Source organism: Polypterus senegalus, chromosome 13, assembly GCF_016835505.1.
Source record: "Polypterus senegalus isolate Bchr_013 chromosome 13, ASM1683550v1, whole genome shotgun sequence".
Lineage (NCBI taxonomy): Eukaryota > Metazoa > Chordata > Cladistia > Polypteriformes > Polypteridae > Polypterus > Polypterus senegalus.
Window position 1 is genome coordinate 163,117,819 of NC_053166.1, and position 17,264 is coordinate 163,135,082.

The window sequence follows — 17,264 nt, forward strand, 5'->3', positions numbered from 1 at the left end:
ATTCCACGTCAAGCCAAATCAAATAGCGACGAAGGTTTAAGAAAAGAAAAGAATAAATATGTCAGGTATAGAGGAATAAAGATTTAAGGGTGCCTAAAGAGCGCCAGGTAAGCCTGCCTATCTATCAATTATATAGCGCCTTTCTACGGTGGCCGAGAAGGGCATTTCATCTATCTGTCATATAGTGCCTTTCACTTTATCTATCTATCTATGATATAGCGCCTTTCACATCTCTCCCTCTCTGGCATGCTGTATTTACTTGTTATTCGACCGCAGCAGGATACTAAAATGTCTTGAAACACGAAAGGTTATAATTGTGTGTTTCTAATCATCACGCAGCCTCCTGTCATCTCCACATTTCTCCATCAGGGTCTCCCTCTCTGATATTTTAGGTCCTCTGTCCGTAAATCTGCTCGGCTGCTCAGTGGAGCTGCACCGCCACAACCGTGAACCGACCACTCGAGACGAGTGCACCCCGAGATCTGCAGCTTCTCACCGATTATTTCTCAGGTCCGTTTGCCGAACCCACCCGATCGAGTTTTTGGAGTTGCGGGCAGCAGGAGCGGATTCGGGCTAAAGCGATTGGCCAGACAGTTCGTTGTGTCATTGGATGTTGGCTTTTAATACTTTAGATGCTCACTTTGTTACATTTTTCTGAAAAGTTCATTTGCTTACGCCTCTTTGGCTTGTTTGTCCTCGTGCAGACCCCCAGGAGGTTTACGCTCGCACTCTGCACGCACTGCGTATCGATGCGCTCGAACCCCGGCACTGGCAGAGTGCTCTGCGAACTTGATATGATAATGACATCGGAGCGTGCATATCGCTTTATAGCGCCTTTGATAAACAGGAAAAAAACACGCGTGTACACGAATGAACGAAAGAAAGAAAGAAAGAAAGAAAGAAAGAAAGAAAGAAAGAAAGAAAGAAAGAAAAAGAAAGAAAGAAGCAGATGCTAGTTACAAAGCGCGCTTCACGGCTCCGAAGGATCTGAGCAAAGAAGCGAAGACACGGAGGCGGGAAAGAAGTTGGCGGTTTTTGGCTCCGACTCGGGTCTTCTGGCACCCCTCGCCACGGCGCGTGGCCCTCGTGTGCATTGGCAGGCAAAGCCCGGTCCGTTCTGGCCCGATTCGCTTATCCGGAACGCGGCGCGCACACCCAGCGTCAGTCCAAGGTAATTGCAGTGCTGCGAGTGTTATTAGTACAGAGTAAATAAATAATAATAATAATAATAATAATAATAATAATAACAACAATACTCCTTCGATGTGGATTTTAACAGCACGTCCCTTTGCGCTGAGCCCCCTCATACCTGCGGCTCTCCAGCGGGTCTGTCGCGAGGCCGCGCCGCTGCAGCAGCTCCTCCGGTCCCCCACACGCACTTGGAAGTCCTCGTTTGCTGGGCTCGCTTCTCACGCCCTCCCTAAGTAGTCGTCGCTCGCGCTCCCAGCAGACCCTAATTTCTTGCACTTCGCCGGAGGAGACAACGAGCCAAGCGAGCCCACTTAGGAGCGCTTTTGTGACCAACTTAAAGCCACGAAGGAAACATTTGTAGTCCCCCCGGCGATCAAGGAATGTCTCTACCTACGGGATACAATGGCCTTTTGTCCTGTCACTGCAATGCCAGCGCTGTGGCAGGCCTGGGGCTGAAAGAGCTGAAGACAAAGGGGCATCTGAGCAGGGCCGGAATGAATGGCGTCTGCCCGACATTTCCTAACCTGCCTGTGTGAACATCTCGTGTCGTTTTCCGGACAGCAGTGCCAGGCGTCTTCATGTTTAAAAGCCTGAACTTATTAAATAGGAAAGGCGCTATATGAAATATGGCAGTAGATACAGAAGCACGTAGAAAATCAGCCAATGTCTATACACTGACCGCACTAGAGATGTATAGAGGTGTGAAAGCTGCTGTGCAGTAGAAGCAGGAAAGGCGCTATATGACATAGGGACACACAGGTGGGCGCTGATCAGAGATACATGGCAGCTGATATACAGTGGGTGGATATGAAAGGCACTATATAGTAGGTCGGTATGTATGGCACTATACAAACACAGCAAATCAGTCCGTGCGAAACGAGTCCATGTAAAGGCAGCCCCTAAAAGTGCCATTGTGTCCTCATAAACCCCTCAGCTGATTTGTGATACTGGGGTCCTTATTGGTTACATTGGGTAAATGCAGGCACACAGCAGCCAGCATGTCAAGGTGGTGATGGCACCTGCTCAGTGCTGTTGGCTCACTGCCCAGTTGGGTTCAGGGCCTTTGCCTGGTCAATGCCAGGTGGGGTCCGCATGTTTTCCTTGTGCCCGTGTGCTCTGGTTTGACTTCCACATCTCCAAGGACAAGCTGGTTATGATGCCTGGTACTCACAAACTGGCTCAAGTGTGTGCGGTCCTGAAATAAACTGGGCGTCCCATCCAGACTTGGCCCCCTGCTTTCCAGGGTCGGCTGCATGTGTGGACAGTACGTTAAACAACATGGAGGACAAAGGGACACCAAATATGACACAACATTCAGTGCGAGGACTGCGCTAGTGGGCAGCAGCGACTCTAACAGGTGGTCCACATTGGGCTCCCAGCTTTAGGTAAGACTGACGTACCACTTGGTAGTCTCAGTTCTGCTTAAAGATGCCAGCCTGGGCGTGCTGTCTATAGAGGTGAGCTGAGTTTGCGGTTGAAGCCCTCCATGTTGGCACGGGGGTTACTAGATGACGCCAGCCCGTCCCGGGTGGGTGGACACTGGGTGAAGTGCTTTGCCATGCCCACCTTCATGTCAGGCCCATGTCAAGTTCTTTTGCTTTTGTTGGGTGTCGGTGACCCCGCTTTGTCAGATGTAATGCCCTTTCGCTGCTTGTCCCGTGTGGTGCCACACTGCCCACCGTTATTCTTTGCCATTCATTAACTGGGGTCCTTTACTCAAGTCATCTTCCATTTTGCAAACATTCCAGGTTACGATAAGCAGCTGCAGTAAGCCGTTCTGCGTAAAGCCCCTTTGTCACATGCCGATCTGTGGTGTCACCCGTGAGTCACACGCTTACGTCAGGGGTCAAGGCTGTGACCTGAAGGGGACCTGCAGTTTACAATCATGACTCACTGGCCCCTCCTCAAGGCCGTGCCCTCAATGCACCGCTGCAGTTCTCTTGCTGTGTTTGCCCTCACTGCCTTGACTTACCCAGGGCTCAGGTATCTGCATCTGGCCTCCCCGGTGGCTGGCACTGCCAGTCTTACGTCTCCAATGATTGTGGTTCACATCCCAGCCCACTCGCTCTTGACTTTCTGTCTTCTTCCAGGGTCCGAGGAGGTTTACTCCCCTAATAAACTCACCACAAATGGGTGACTTTAAAGTGAACTGCATTGTCTGTGGTGCCCTGTGACTGCCTGCTGCCACCTCCATGAAGCCCCATGGTTGACTACACTGTAGCATGGCATGAATCCTCCTGGCTGGCATGCTGCTGCTGCTGCTCTCAGTCATGTCTGTCTTGGATATTCTTTTCGGTCAGCAGGAAGGTCTTTGAATAAACGCTGCTTAGTCCCTTCAGAGGTGCCATGCCACGGCCGGCCTGTTTTATCAGACAAACCTTAAATGACGGGGCTTGGCGTACTTTAGCAAATCATGGCAGGCTGCGGCTGATCTGACAGAAGGTGGGCCCTGAGTGACAGCCTGCGTGTCATCTCCTTCGTGTCCCTGCTGACTCTTCCTTTGAAGTCAGTAGATGGATTAGCAGGGCATTGGGGGTCATGACGTCACTTTAAAGGGGGTGTGGCACAAAAGGACAAAGGTCTTTAGAGTCCTGGATGCTGCCCAGTGACCTGAGACAAGGACTGGACTCCTTCACGTGTGTCACTTCAGAGGGTCCTTGGGTACCACTGGTGTGACTTGGTGTTGCTCACGGAGTCCCAAATAAGTCACATGACCTGCACCGTGAGGGGGCATCACTTATGGCGCAATTACCTGAGGGCGATCCGGCTCATTGTTGAGGACCCGAGTGGCTGGACCAGGCCAAGGGGACGCCCACGTAACAGCTGGCTGTGGCAGAAAGATGGGTGGGACTGGACCGCCTGTCGGCCTGGGGGATTGCCAACCAGGAGCCCAAGCTATTTTGTCATGTGGTGGGTACAGCAACACGCTGTAGCAGTGTGTGCCCTCCAACCTGACCTGACATCTCCCTGTTTGGGGAATACACTGGCATTGTGCCACGTGCCAAAGCTGGGCTGGTTTTGTCCTTTAAGTGCGTCTGAGTGACCGTGTCCTGTGATGACCTGGCACATCACCCCGGATTACTTCTAAATCTGCACCCAGTGCCACTAGGGAAAGGCCTGGCATTCCTCAGTCCACACAGTGGGATAAGCTGTATTTGTAAATGGAGAGATAAAAGATACAGCAAATACAACAACAACATTTATTTCTGTCGCACATTTTCATAGAAATAATGGAGCGCAAAGAAAGAAAAAATATGAAAATAAAGTGAGGCAATAATAATTAACAAAGAATAAAGTAAGGAGCGATGCCCAGGGACGACAGAAAAAAACAAAACTTCAAAGGGCTGGAGTGAAAAAAAAAAAACTTAAAAAATCTGCAGGGCGTCTGAGGCCACGAGACCACCCGGCCCCAGAAACAGCAGAGGTGTGAAGGGAGAAGAAGCTGACAGCCAGCGGTGGACGAGCAGAGCTCTGCGCCTACATTTTAAAAGTTGTTATCTGCTTTTTGTAGAAAAGACAAATAAATATCTGAATAGCTCAGCCATGACGACCCCCTAAATGGGGTACCCTGCAGACACTTCGGCCAAGGGACACCCGTGTGGAATACGTGAATGTCCTTCAGTCCTTTGTATACTGTCGTTCGAAATGGGGACGAACTCCATGATTTGAACAAGAAAATGCTGTGACATTTTAACGAGTCCTCAGTCACCAGGCAATCTCATCTGCGACCGACCCTTGTGGCAGATTTGGCTGTCACCAGCTTGGTGAGGTTTGCCCAGTACTACGATGTTCCTCAGTACTCGGGTTACTGTACCTCGTTCTGTTTTACTGTTCGTCTGAAGTGCCATTCCAAGAAGACGACGCCTTCGATGAAGCGCTAAGAAATATAGAGCCACTCGTAAGCTTAAGCTGATGCCTCGGAGACGCCTGCTTGCCTGCCTGCCTGCCCGGTGTCCACTCACTCCAAAGCAGAGCAGATCCACCTGCGGCGCGCTGACCCGGTGAACTCCGAGAAGCTGCACTCGCGGCGCACGCCACTGATTTGTTTGGAGGAGGCGCCGCCGGCAGTGAAGTTGAGCTAAACAGACAAGTGGGGGAGTTGGGCTTCCTCTAACCCTCGTTTCAAGGTATTTCAGAGACAAAAGTGCATATTTAGCAATTAGAGAGTTTTAATTTAAATTAAAAATCTTTCTATTCGTTAATTTTTTAAAAAGAAAAAGAATACTATCACGTGCTGAAAGGTTTAATGAATTCGGAAAACCCCTTTTCCGTCACCACCAGTGGATCATTCCAAATAGCGTAGCCAATCAGACGCCGACTTGTGGCTGTCGCTCGAAGCGCGCAATCAACATGGCAGCCTCCATTCCAAATGTGCGGGACAAGAGCAGTGAAGATTCTGCGGTTAGAAAAAGGCGACCTGGACAGTCGAAAAGCGCGCAGGAAAGCGACTTGAAAAGCAACAAACCCGAGGAAGAAGATAAACGCAAGCATGGAACTAAAGGACCGGCGCCCCCTTTGCAAAGTGGCACTTTCTGGCTGACGAGGATTGTTCTTCTTCGGTTTCTTGCTTTTATTTACTGTGAGTCCGTTTCAAACTTTAGTTTCGATGCATTAAAAGTGGCCGAGCTGTTGTGTTGCTGATGGGAGTCGCGACTTAGTTACTTGCTAAGCGGGTCGCTGTGACGCCTGCTCTTTTTTTAGTTATATAGCGCCTTTCAAGGAGAACGCGGTGAATGTTTAAGGGTTCGAGTAGGGACGTAGGCGTGGGTAGCCGAAGGCGGCCGCACGGAGGAGCTTGACGGCCCGGTTTGGGCTGCCCACGGCTCGGCTCGGCTCGGCTCGCTGACTGAGGGTTCACCGACTCTGGCGATGCTGTCTGCAGGACACGGTGAGCCTCTCCCGGTCCGAGTGTCCCCTGGCGTGCGCGTTAGCAGGAGGACGGCCGTGAACTTCAGGGTGATGTCCAGACTGGAAGGTCCCGAGCTGGCCGTCCATTACCGGCCTATATTAGGGCCCTCCAAGGTAACGACACTCGGTGACAATTGTTGACATGACATGAAATGTAAACGCAGCGCAAATCGTAGAGAAAACTACAAAGACGACAAATCAAAACGCAGTCAAGGCGATGAAGTGAGGACAAGTGTAGCAAAGTGGTGAATTTAATGAGTGCCACGCAACAGACAGTAAAACTTTGGGTGACGGTCAACTCTACCAAGGTGGCACCTTAAGATGGCCATCGATGGCCGGCTGTCCCACAAGGACTGTGTGGCTGTGGTCCCTCGGCCTTGCAGAGTCACTCGATGTGTGGCACGACTCCTGGTCCAGGCTTTGTCACTTGTGGACTACTGTACCACTCTGAGTGAGTGCCAGCCTGTGTCACCAAGTCACTGGCATTGAACCAGCCGAGGTGGGCACATGGCACTCCTCTCGTCAGATCGCTGGCTCCTTGTAGCGACGCATGTTAGCTTCAAACTCTTGCTGCTTTGGCACCTGAGGGGTCCTCTGCTGATTGGCGCCTGCTGATGCCATCTCTGCGCGGTGTCCAGACTCACCCCGGACCCTCCTTACCTGTAGCTCCTAGCATGAGCTGCCCACTTCCATTGGGAATTCTGACGACCTTGGGAAGCGTTTGAAGACCCACCGGGTCTGTGAACTTCTGTTGGGTGGCTCGCTGCTGTTTTGTTCTTCACTTGTGGTGACTGGTTTTGTCACCTCGTCCTGTGCCACTTGTTCCCAAACAGCCCCGCAGGCTGATGTTGACTTGGTAACCTCCTTTGTAAGTTGCTTTGGTGTAAAGCCAACGAAAGGGGACAAGAGGCGTTGGGTGGGTCCGGCTGACGGTCAGCCTGAGCGCCGCGCGCCTTTGATTTATTCCACAGCAACGCGGCTGACGTGCAGCTGACTATCAGCTGAGCCCCTCTTGATGTCCGAGTGACTTGGAGTGACTTGGAGTGACTTGGAGTGACTTGGAGTGACTTGGAGTGACCGGAGAGCCACCGCCACCAAGAGTGAAGCACGGCAGCTCCTGTGACACCATCAGCTGCGTTTCTACTTGAAATGACAGGTGGGGACACGCAGAGAAACGACCACGTCCCCCTCGCTGCAGCAGACCCCGAGACCGAATGCATTTTGAAGAGAACAGCGTGGCACGCCAGAGTTGTCCATGCCAAGCCCTGCATTTTGGGTGTTGTGCCTCTTAGTCCCGCTGTTTCCTGACACTGGTGGTCTTTTTAATGAGTGACCGCGCTGGTCGAGTCACGTGGCTGTCGTTCCGAGAGGTGCCAGTTCAGTGCCCGCTTGGCGCTTTCGTTAAAGGATTGTACAGCAGTAGTGCCTTTGCTTGAAGTCGTTGGTTCTTTGGCCCGTTTGGGTGAGCTGCCATGCTTTCCTTGCCTTCATTAAGTGGTCAGCGGGTGCCATTTTGTAAATCACTGCGGGTGGCACGGGGGGTACCCTGGTTTTCTGCTTTTCCCAGTTTCTTTATTTGCAGGTCTTGAGACAGTTGGCACACCGCCTGAAGGTCGAGTTGTTGGAGTAACGGGGTCATCAGTCCGCGCACAGAAGCCCCCCTCACACTTCTGCAGCGTTGTTTTGGGGTCCGTGTCGATTGGCCTGTGAGCTCTTGGTGATTGGTCGTTTTGAGGCCTTCATCAGATCCTGTCCTCCTCTGCCTCACCGCCTTAATTATTGTTATGCCTAATGAATGACGTTTTTTTGAGTGTGAGGGTCCATCACTGAATGTCCCTGTTTCTGTCCACTCTGTCCCCATTGCTAGGATGTGACGTGGAGGTCGGGACAGAGATGATGGAGACGAGAGATGAAGCCAGCTGTCCAGACCCCCCCCCAGCCCACCAAAGCCTGTGTTGAGTCTGTCTGGACGTCTGGTGCCAAGTGCAGGTGACCCTTCAGTGTACCAGAAAAGGTTGGACCCCAGAGCTCATCACCACCCTGTCCACCCGGCTGCGTTGGTCGAGACCCCCGCGTGTGGTCGGTGGTGTCTGTCGTGTGCCCTCTTTGGCTCTCATTCTCCTTCTTGTCCGGTGATGGTGGTCAGGGCTCCCCTCTGTGCCCGCTCTCTCCTGTGCCCGTTGCTGTGTCTCTGCAGCCTGCGCCTTCCTCTCCTTGGGGTCTAAGCTCACCTGGAAGGTGGGCTGTGTGCCCCCTTTTGGTTGCTAAACCGGATGAGCGTGAACTCTCGTCTGCTGCCCTCCTGCCATCTCGGCAGCTGATAATCAGACGTGGGAGCAAAAGACTGATTGGAGTTCACAAACTACTGGAGTCGCCCGCTGTGCCAGGACTTCACTATGGGCGGGCCGGCGTTTGGTTTTCCATCTCGGTTGACAGCCTGCACGTCTTTGGGATGAAGAGACATTGGGGCCGCGTGGTGGGCAGTGCCCGGTCAGTCAGGTGTGCCTTTTCCTATCTAGTGCCCATGCTTGTTGGCGTCTTTTCCTTTCACTCTTGGGAGGGTCCTGGTGGTCCTCTGGCCATTCAAGCCGAGCCCCCTGTGGTTGGTTCCTCTTTTGGTTGTCATTGTTTGATTCTCTCCGCACCTGCGCTTTGAATGGCTGATTCTTTACGCCCGCTCGTTGTTTTGTTTGGCACTGGCACAGGCACCTTGGTGAGCCCATCTATCGGCCCCTTTGTTAGCCGCTAGCCACAGGTTTACCAGTAAGGAAGGAACTGCTGCCATGACAAAAGCTGTTTGTTCAAAGAATGACTTAAATAAAAGAGCCCCTTTAGTGGCGGGCGTGCGGGCAGTGGTGACGAGATAAGACCAAGGCAGATTCAAATCGCCACCTCTCTTTAGTGCCTTTGTGTTTCTTTATTGTGGCCTGATGCTAATCAAAGGCATTTCTATAAAAGAATGCGCGCCTTTGGGGACAGAGGCATTTCGAGCAGGAGTGGCAGATGTGACCGAGATGTCCGCGGTGCCTGGCCGGTAAGACTGTGCCCACCTTTGTCGTGCTTGGTGCTGCTGTTTTGAGGGGGCATTCTGGGGTTCCTCTGTCACTTTGAGAGGCTATTCGGTTGGCATAAGGAGGGTGAAGAGCGAGCCTGGCATTGCGAGATATGATCTGTGTTGTTAATGACTGGGCAGAAGCACCAGCACAGTGCCATGCCAGCCTTGGGTGCTTTCACGTCATGGCTTGTCATTTGGGGGCTACGCTCCGTTAGGCTCCACGGGTGGCAGTGAGTTTTAGCTGGTACCCCACTAGGTGATTTGTTCGAAATCTGTAGTTACAGATGGCAGTCGGTGGGCACTGCCCAGAGTAGGCTGGTGCGGCAGCAGCATCATCCCAAATCTGGACTTCTGTTTTCATCAGTTTTAGATTGGCGCTGGGTGAGCGCCCACCTGGTCTCCCACCCTGCTTTGGTTCCTACGTTGTGTTGGGGTCCATGAGAGGAGAAGCAGTCGGTGGGAGAACTTGGTGGCACAAGCTGACTACCGTGCTGCCAGCAGCCGGTGGCACTTCTCTGCCTGTCGTGCCCATCTTTGCCATAGTCGCCTAGAGTGGCACAGGGCTCTGGTGGTGTCGTTGTGCTGCTGTCTGTAGAATTCTGGTCCCTGCGCTCATTCGCTTTGTGCGTTAAACTCTTCTACGCTGTGTTGGCATCAGTCAGGTTCTGCCACTCCGATGGGCTCTTCATCTGTCATCGCCGTCTTCTGTATTACAACGTATTCACTCGCACGCAGCTGCCACCTATCGGAGAACCCACACTCTGACTGGCATTGTTTTTTAGGGTGGCAAAGCGATGAGCTGTTGCCTGTCAGTGCCCGCGTCGAAGGGGCAGAAGTAACGGAATGTGTGGGCACGTCGACATGCTGGCCTGTGACAAACGTCTGCGGAGGTTTCCTGGTCCGGGAGTGGCGACGCGTGCCAGGTTTATTGGCACAGCCAAGTAAGACTTTCACAGGACCATAATGGCATAAGACCTGCTTACGAACGAGATGTGGGGGGCTGATAGCGTGCCAGGGCTTATGCCAGGGCACGGCATCGAAGACGGTGGGTGACCTTCAACAAATCAGTGACATGTGGTGCGGCACAGGACGTCTTATTCTAAGGTTGGCTCAAAGTCAGGTGTGTAGAGCTGCGCCTTAACGAATGCGCACGATGACGGTGACTTTGTGATGCCACTCGGCTCACAGTGACACCTTGTTTGGTTTGTTTGTCACTTGGCCGCGCTTTATGCTTTAGCTGTACGTCTCTCCAGTTTCGGCCCTTTATAGCAGCAGCAGCAGCCGCCGCCATGTTGTCTACTGGTTGCTAAGCCGGTTGCTGTCACGGGCTCCAAGTGACGATGCAGGTTTGTTGCATGCGGCCATCTTCTGTCCGGGAGGCCTTGAACCCGTCGCCGATGAGCTAAGCAGCGAGGCGGCAGCGACATAGCAAGGGGAGCCTCCAGGTGGCAGGAGACCCCGGCTTTGCTCTTTTCACCTCCACGTTCAGCGCTGGCTTTTCTGGATTATGCGTCTTTGAAGCCTCGCCGCTAAGCTCATCGGTGACATTACCGACGGTGACGGGTTCAAGGGCTCCTGGACAGACGACGGGAGCAGGTATCGAACCCGCATCGTCACAGTCCACTTTGCTCTACGAGACGTCTGCTCTGGGCTTGTTTAAAGGGTCCCTGCTGTCACGGATACGGGCCGCGGTGTGGGTGGGACATCGGGGGGCACAGCAGCCTGGTCTGATGGACGCAGCGCCATCATTAGGGGGCATCGCCGGTCCCGGCAGATTAGCTTTACCTCACTCCACCTCGTGCCCTGCGTGCTCCTCCGGAGCCTCTCCTTGGTGCCCGTGTGCCCACCCAGAAAGCCCCCTTCTCTGACCTTGAGGTGCCGATGTCCGGACTCTCTCAGCCTGCCCTCCTTTGCCATGTCTCCTCCCCGTGTGTCCCACTGGCACTTCCTCACCCACCCACGCCAGATTGATGATGTGTATAGCGCCTTTCCGAAATGGCTGTCCTTTGAGTTCTGTAGTCCGCACATCTCTGGCGTTAATATAGCGCCTCTCATAGGTTGATGTCTGACTAACGGTTTGCGTCACTTATCTAGTGCCTTGTCTGTCAGTTATATGGCGAGCGTGGCGTAGGTCACCTTGGTTAAGGGCATCGGTCAGATCAGAGGTAGCAGTGATGCCAACAGTAGTAGCGGTGCCCGCTGTGACGCATCTCTAGTGCCTTTAATGTCCGTCCGTCTGTCTGGAGTGGATGGCATTGTGGACTGTCAGAGCTGGCATGTTGACCTGGAGCTGTGAATGTAGGTGGTGGCGATGAGGGTGCCCTCATCTTCGTTCAGACCGGTTGGCACCTCCTCCCCTTTTTTTCGGCGTCTCCGTCATTGAGGTGTCCCACCCAAGTGGTCTTAAATGCGAGTTGCCGGCGCTGTGCCCTTGCCCCTGTGGTGCCACTAACGAGCTCCTTCTTCCTCCCACAGTCGTGGCCTTCCTGGTCGCCTACCATCAGAACAGAGAGCTGATCGGAGAGAAGGGCCTGTCGCCATGCAGACTTTACCTGAGCAGCGTCAAGCGCTATGTGGGCGGGAAGATCAACCTGGCAGCCTTGAGCTACACCCCTACCCTCCTGTGGTTCATGGACTGGACAGACATGGACGCCAACCTGGATCACATTGCCCTCGGCGGCCTGGCGCTGTCTGCCTTTGTTCTGGTCGCCGGTTGTGCCAACATGGTGCTGATGTTTCTCCTGTGGCTCCTCTACCACTCGCTCGTCAGCGTTGGGCAGATCTGGTAGGTGCCAACTCCTTTACTGTCTGTAGCACAGCAGGTGGGGGGTGGTGATGTGATTGTCGTGCAGACCAAGTGCCTGGATGGCGTGACAGAGGACCGGAAGACCACCACAAAGGAGGTCCGAAACGTTAGCAGGGCGGTCAACAGGGTGGCAGGTCAAAGGCCATTTGGTAGCCTCACGGCAGTAGATGGCTGAAGTGTTTTTAATTGTGGCCCCATGATGGGGACGTACGTAAAGTCACATGGGTCAAGCCATGGCAGCGCCCACAAAATCCAAATAATCGGTTATCCCTGCAAGAAATTGTAAAATGCCATCCCCTAAACCGGGGGCCTTGTGATAGATTATAGCGGGTGAACTGCCCGAGAATGGAGTGGCAAGCGGGCGGACTGGCTGGCTGGCTGGGTGGGTGTGCGTCGGTCCATTTATGGCACTTCGTGGCACGTTTTGTCATCCTGTTGTCACCGAGACACTGCTGGAGTCTGAGTGATACTCGGCCACCTCCTGGCTGGCAGGGACAGCACCCCCGTGCGGGTGACATAGATGACCTTCTGTGGTGACTCGTTAATGGCCCTCTCTTGTACAGGCTGTGGCCACTCGTCCTATGGTGTGACAAGTCTTGCCCAAATTCGGGCTCTGTGTCGTGTCTGTACGAGTGTGGTGTCGAATGTGCTTTACCACCGGGAATTTGTCACCCAAATGGCTGGCAGAGTCATAGGGTCCACATCGAGAGTCGCCAAAAGAAAAGTTTGACAGCAATAAGCAAGAGTCCCCAGCAGAGGCGTTTATCGGCCATCTCTTATAGTCACAGCGAGGTGACACACATGCAGCTAATGGCAGCTGACGGCCACCAGCAACAACAACCACCCGGAAGAAAAGCACGTGGCGTGAAAGTAAAAACCCAAACTGAACGAAAAGCCCACGTCACCGAGGTGGGCTGGCAAGCAACGAGCACTCGGCCAGGGGGACGAAAGGCAAACAGCGTGGCCACGGGGGCGGGCAGAGAGGACCACCTGAGGTCGTACCTCAGCCGAGTGGATGGAAGGGGATGACGGGCCACACAGTGTGGCTCCACTCGCCATAGCTGGAAAACGCTCACCCAGCTGCCAGTGCTGTCGGGCACCGCGCGAAATGCTGTGATCTGAGGGCATCCCCCAAAAAACTGGCTGGCCAGACACACCTGAAGGCAAAGGGACAGTCCCCGCACACACGTCCCTCGTCACTGTCCTCTGCTGCACTCTCTGCCATGGCCTCAGTCCTGCCAGCCTCGGTGTGTTTGTGGTGCAGGGTGGGCCGGCCTGTCACTCCTTCCCAAGCCAGCAGTAAGCGGGTCACAGAAGGGCATTGTTCCCACTTTGACACCCCCATAGCCTGTCCCCTGACCCCGTGCGCTCCAAATTATTATCATTTATCGATTTATTTTTATTTATTTATTTTTTTTGACCATTGTTCATTCCCCTGCAGGCCGCCCACAGCCCCCCCAAAGCCACCAATGATGCCCCCGGAGGTCTTTACCCGCAAGTGTTCATTTGTGGCCTAATTGTGGGAAAAGCGAGATTAGAGTAAAAGGAGCGTTTTAATGATCCGCTGGGAAATGTGGACAGAGCGGGCAAGTCGGGCTGGGCACTCCAAATAAACAGGAATCTCGCTGCCAGTCATTTATTGGATTCAAGTGCAGGGTTGAAGAAACAGCCGAGCGCCTTAATGAGAGGCTTGAGAGCGGGCGCCTGATCCCAGGCCAGCTTTGAATGTCGTGCCAGTGACGCCTTCGCACGACTCCACTGCTTGGTTGCCTTTGCTCTTGGGTTTCTTTTCTGGGTGCGCTGCTGTAAACTGTGCCGAGTGGCATCTCTGGGTGGATGTGCTTGTGTTGCCAGCGCTGTGTGGCATGCTCGGGTTCACTCTGGTGTGTCTCCTCACGGTGCTGATGTTGCTAGGGTACCAGAAGAAGACCCTCGCAAACTCCATCCATCCCAGTACCTCCAGGTATCCACAATGTGCAGTGACACCCTGCACGGCCCGAAGTACGTGATGCCCCCCAAAATGACTGAGTTTGGGTGTTTCAGCCTCGCCTGTTGTTGACGGCAGCAGAAAGTTGAACAGCAAGCGACGCGCCATTTCCATTGACACACTGGCACTTGAGTGGGTGACTTGAAGTGTGGCCCTTTGTGCCAAATTGGCATGTCAAATTTATGCTCTACCAGTGCCCCTGTGTACCCTGATGAAACAAACTCTGCCAACTTACAGAGCAGGGCGACGTGTAAAAATCGCCTGACATTGGCACAAGGACTGTGCGGTGGGAGCTCCGTGAAGTGGGTGTCATCGGCCGAGCCTTAGACCACACGTGCGCAGTGCCAGGCATTGGCCGGAATGGCGTAAAGCACGCTGCCCGCCATTGGACTGTGGAACACACGTCACACTTCACTGTCTGGTGGTCCGATGGACGATTCTGGGATCGGAGTATACCAGGAGCGCGCCGCCTTCTGGACTGCACTGGGCACTGCCCGGGTTTGGGCAGAGTGGTCGTTTACAGAGTTTGGGGTGCCTGTGCCCCTGTGTGTAAAGCCCAGAGCCCCAACCTCCGCCCTGCTGAACACCTCGGTGGATGCCCATGGTGAGTCTCGTCCGACATCGGTACCCAACTTCACAAACCCTCTTTTCGGCTGGATGGGTGCACACACTCCACATTAATGCCCATTGTTTGGGACGGGAGTGTCCAATGCGCTCATATAGGCGTGGTGGTCCTCGGACCTTTAGCCACTTAGTGCCCCTCGGTGAACAGAATGCGACTCCAGTTCAAAGGGTAGGCAGGATGCAGTGTTGCCAGCGTGCGGCCTCCCTACACGGAGTGGTCGTCGACTGCCAGCGATGTGTGGGGGTCCTCGGGCGCTTCACACATACTCGACTCATCCAGTTTTTAATGAGAACATATTAGAAATTAAAGGGAATATCCTAAGTAAGAAGTTGTGCCACGGGGCAGAATCCTTGGGCTTAAAGGCAGGGTGGGCACAGGGCCACTAGCGAGTCTCCTCGAGGGTCCCAGCTTGGATCAGTTGAGAATGTGGGGAGCTGCGTGATTGGAGTTGTGGAAGATCAGGGTGGCAGTGGCAGTGGTAGTGGTGGCACCAAAGGGTTTGGCTGATGAAATGGCCTGCCACTCATATGAATCTGAGTGCCATCTGTGCTAAACCTTCCTTTGGCATCAAAGTTTCTTGTGCCAGGCTGAAGTCCTTGAACTCATCTGCTGAATGAAGTGACACACTTCGATCTGAGTGTGTGGGCGGACGGACGGACGGACAGATGTCGCTTTATCCAAGAGGAATCTCAAGAAATACTCCAAGAAACCACAACAGCCGCCACTTCAGACGGACACGACAATTCCAGAATGAGAAGCAAACGCGTGGTGGGCACGCCCAGTGAGGGGGTCCGCTGCGAGAAGTGTGAATTTTATTTTCACAAATAATAATTGTGGAGTAATTCCAAGCTTGTTGCTCCTCCATTTATTTTCTTCAGGCTAATGGAGGGTCTCTGTCTTCTCCTTCCCCATATTCATTCAGCACAAACCTGTGAGGCACTCCCCACGCTTCTGTGGCTGGCGCCTGTACACACACACACACACACACACACACACACACGGCCAGTCTTTATTGTTATGGCTGGCTCTTCAGTAGCCTGGCACCCTGTGGGCACCACATGTCTCTGATTCGACTGGCACGAGTGAGGCAGGAGAACGTCGGCTGTGCGGGATGGCTGCGGTCATCAGTTATCCTGTTTTTTGTTAATCCCTGAGGGGACATTTTCGCATGACCTTTGGGGTGTTGGGGTGCGGGTGTTGGCATTTCTATGTCGGCTTGTGCTGCACATGTCCCGAGTAGAAGGCAGCGGGGTGCCAGTTGTAATCTGTGCCACCTTCACCACGTGTGACCCAATTCAAAGTCCCACGAGTGACGACCAAGCTAGTGCAGGATGCCCTGGCTGCCTTTGGACACTTGATAGGTGTTGGCTGCCTAGTCCACCGGGGGTGTCCCTTGTGGACCCCCGACACACCCTCTGCTGATTTGTAAATGCATTGTCCCGGACTCGGTGAAAGGCGCTATACAAGTGACTTGTGATAAAGCCCGGACCACCTCCCTCGGTCGGCCTCGTCCTGCGCCACTTTAGCACTTCACATTTTTGCGATTTGTAGAGTGTGGGTGGTCCGATTCAGATGGGTGATGTGAGTGCGCACACATGTGCCTTGATGAGGTTGACCGAGCGTTGGATGGATGACGGGGGCAACTGTGTCCAGCTTGCCCACTCCCCTGTAAGCAGACGCCGCGCCATCTCAAACATGGTATGACCTGCTATGAGCAGAATGTGGTGTTTAGGGTTGGCATTGTGGACTTTTAACGACTCGGGGGGGTGGCAAAGGTTACCTCACCACATTCACAGTGACCACGGTGGCCGTTTTATTGTCTGCAGGCTCGTTTCCGACACGTCCAACAGCCTCGTGGTTTTCTGATGACAAGGCGTGAATTGCTCTGCCTTTTATGTGCGGCGCCTGGCACAAACAAACCAATATTTGGGAAAACCCACATCTGCCCCCAGGGAGGGATTAGAAGCCACACTTGAGCGGCACGGGGTTCGTCGCCAGTGACTGTCACACCAGTTGGCACCGCGCTCCTCCTCTTTGTAGTTCTGTAGCTGCATGCCATCTTGGCCCAAAGGGTTGAGCTGAGTTTAGGGGTCAAGCCTCGTGTGTGCCAGCCTTGAGTGTAATGGAGCGCACACAGCCTCTGTTGTCCTTGCCACCTTTTACTTTCATACACGTCACGCCGACTGCCATGTCCCATCAAAATGGTTGCCTTTGGCATCACCAGATTGACTTGGTGCTTCCTGTGGGTAGGCCACAGAGTCCCCTTGATCTCCCACCCGCTAATCAAAGGTGGCACACTGCATCGGAGTTGTGTGTGGCGTTCTCAGTTGGCTACTTGCAGCGCCTTTATAATGCCGAGCAAACAACTGTGTGCCCAGCCAACGTGGCATTCAGTTCTTAGTGTGTCTGTGGGCACGCTTTCTGAAATTTGGAGGGGCTATTGTGCCAGTCCTAGCCCCCTCACTACTCCAAAGTAACCTACTGACCACCACACTAGGGGGTCACTGCAGGATGGACTTGGCCAGTCGGGTTATTGTGGCAATTCAGAGGTGACCAAAAAATAAAGAGTGGCCCACCAGGCTCTGTGAAAGCCCCTCGGAGGAGAGGCTGCCATGTAGTTTGACACTCCATGCCACTAGGAAAGCATGAAGTGACTGTGGGTAAGAAATGGAGGGACAGACACATCGGAAAA

At 53.6% G+C, this 17,264-nt stretch overlaps 1 protein-coding gene across 2 annotated transcripts in view; it reads left to right on the plus strand.

The window, feature by feature from the left end:
- Positions 1-5,505: 5,505 nt before the first annotated feature.
- The window catches only part of lmf1 (lipase maturation factor 1), a 78,348-nt gene continuing 66,589 nt past the window's right edge, over positions 5,506-17,264 (plus strand). The window contains exons 1-2 of one of the 2 annotated variants that reach the window (XM_039776548.1): positions 5,506-5,770; positions 11,630-11,939. In XM_039776548.1, coding sequence (XP_039632482.1) covers positions 5,542-5,770; positions 11,630-11,939 — 539 coding nt within the window. In that variant the 5' untranslated portion in view covers positions 5,506-5,541. The remainder of the gene's footprint in view (positions 5,771-11,629; positions 11,940-17,264) is intronic. The other variant, XM_039776547.1, reaches the window with a different exon arrangement.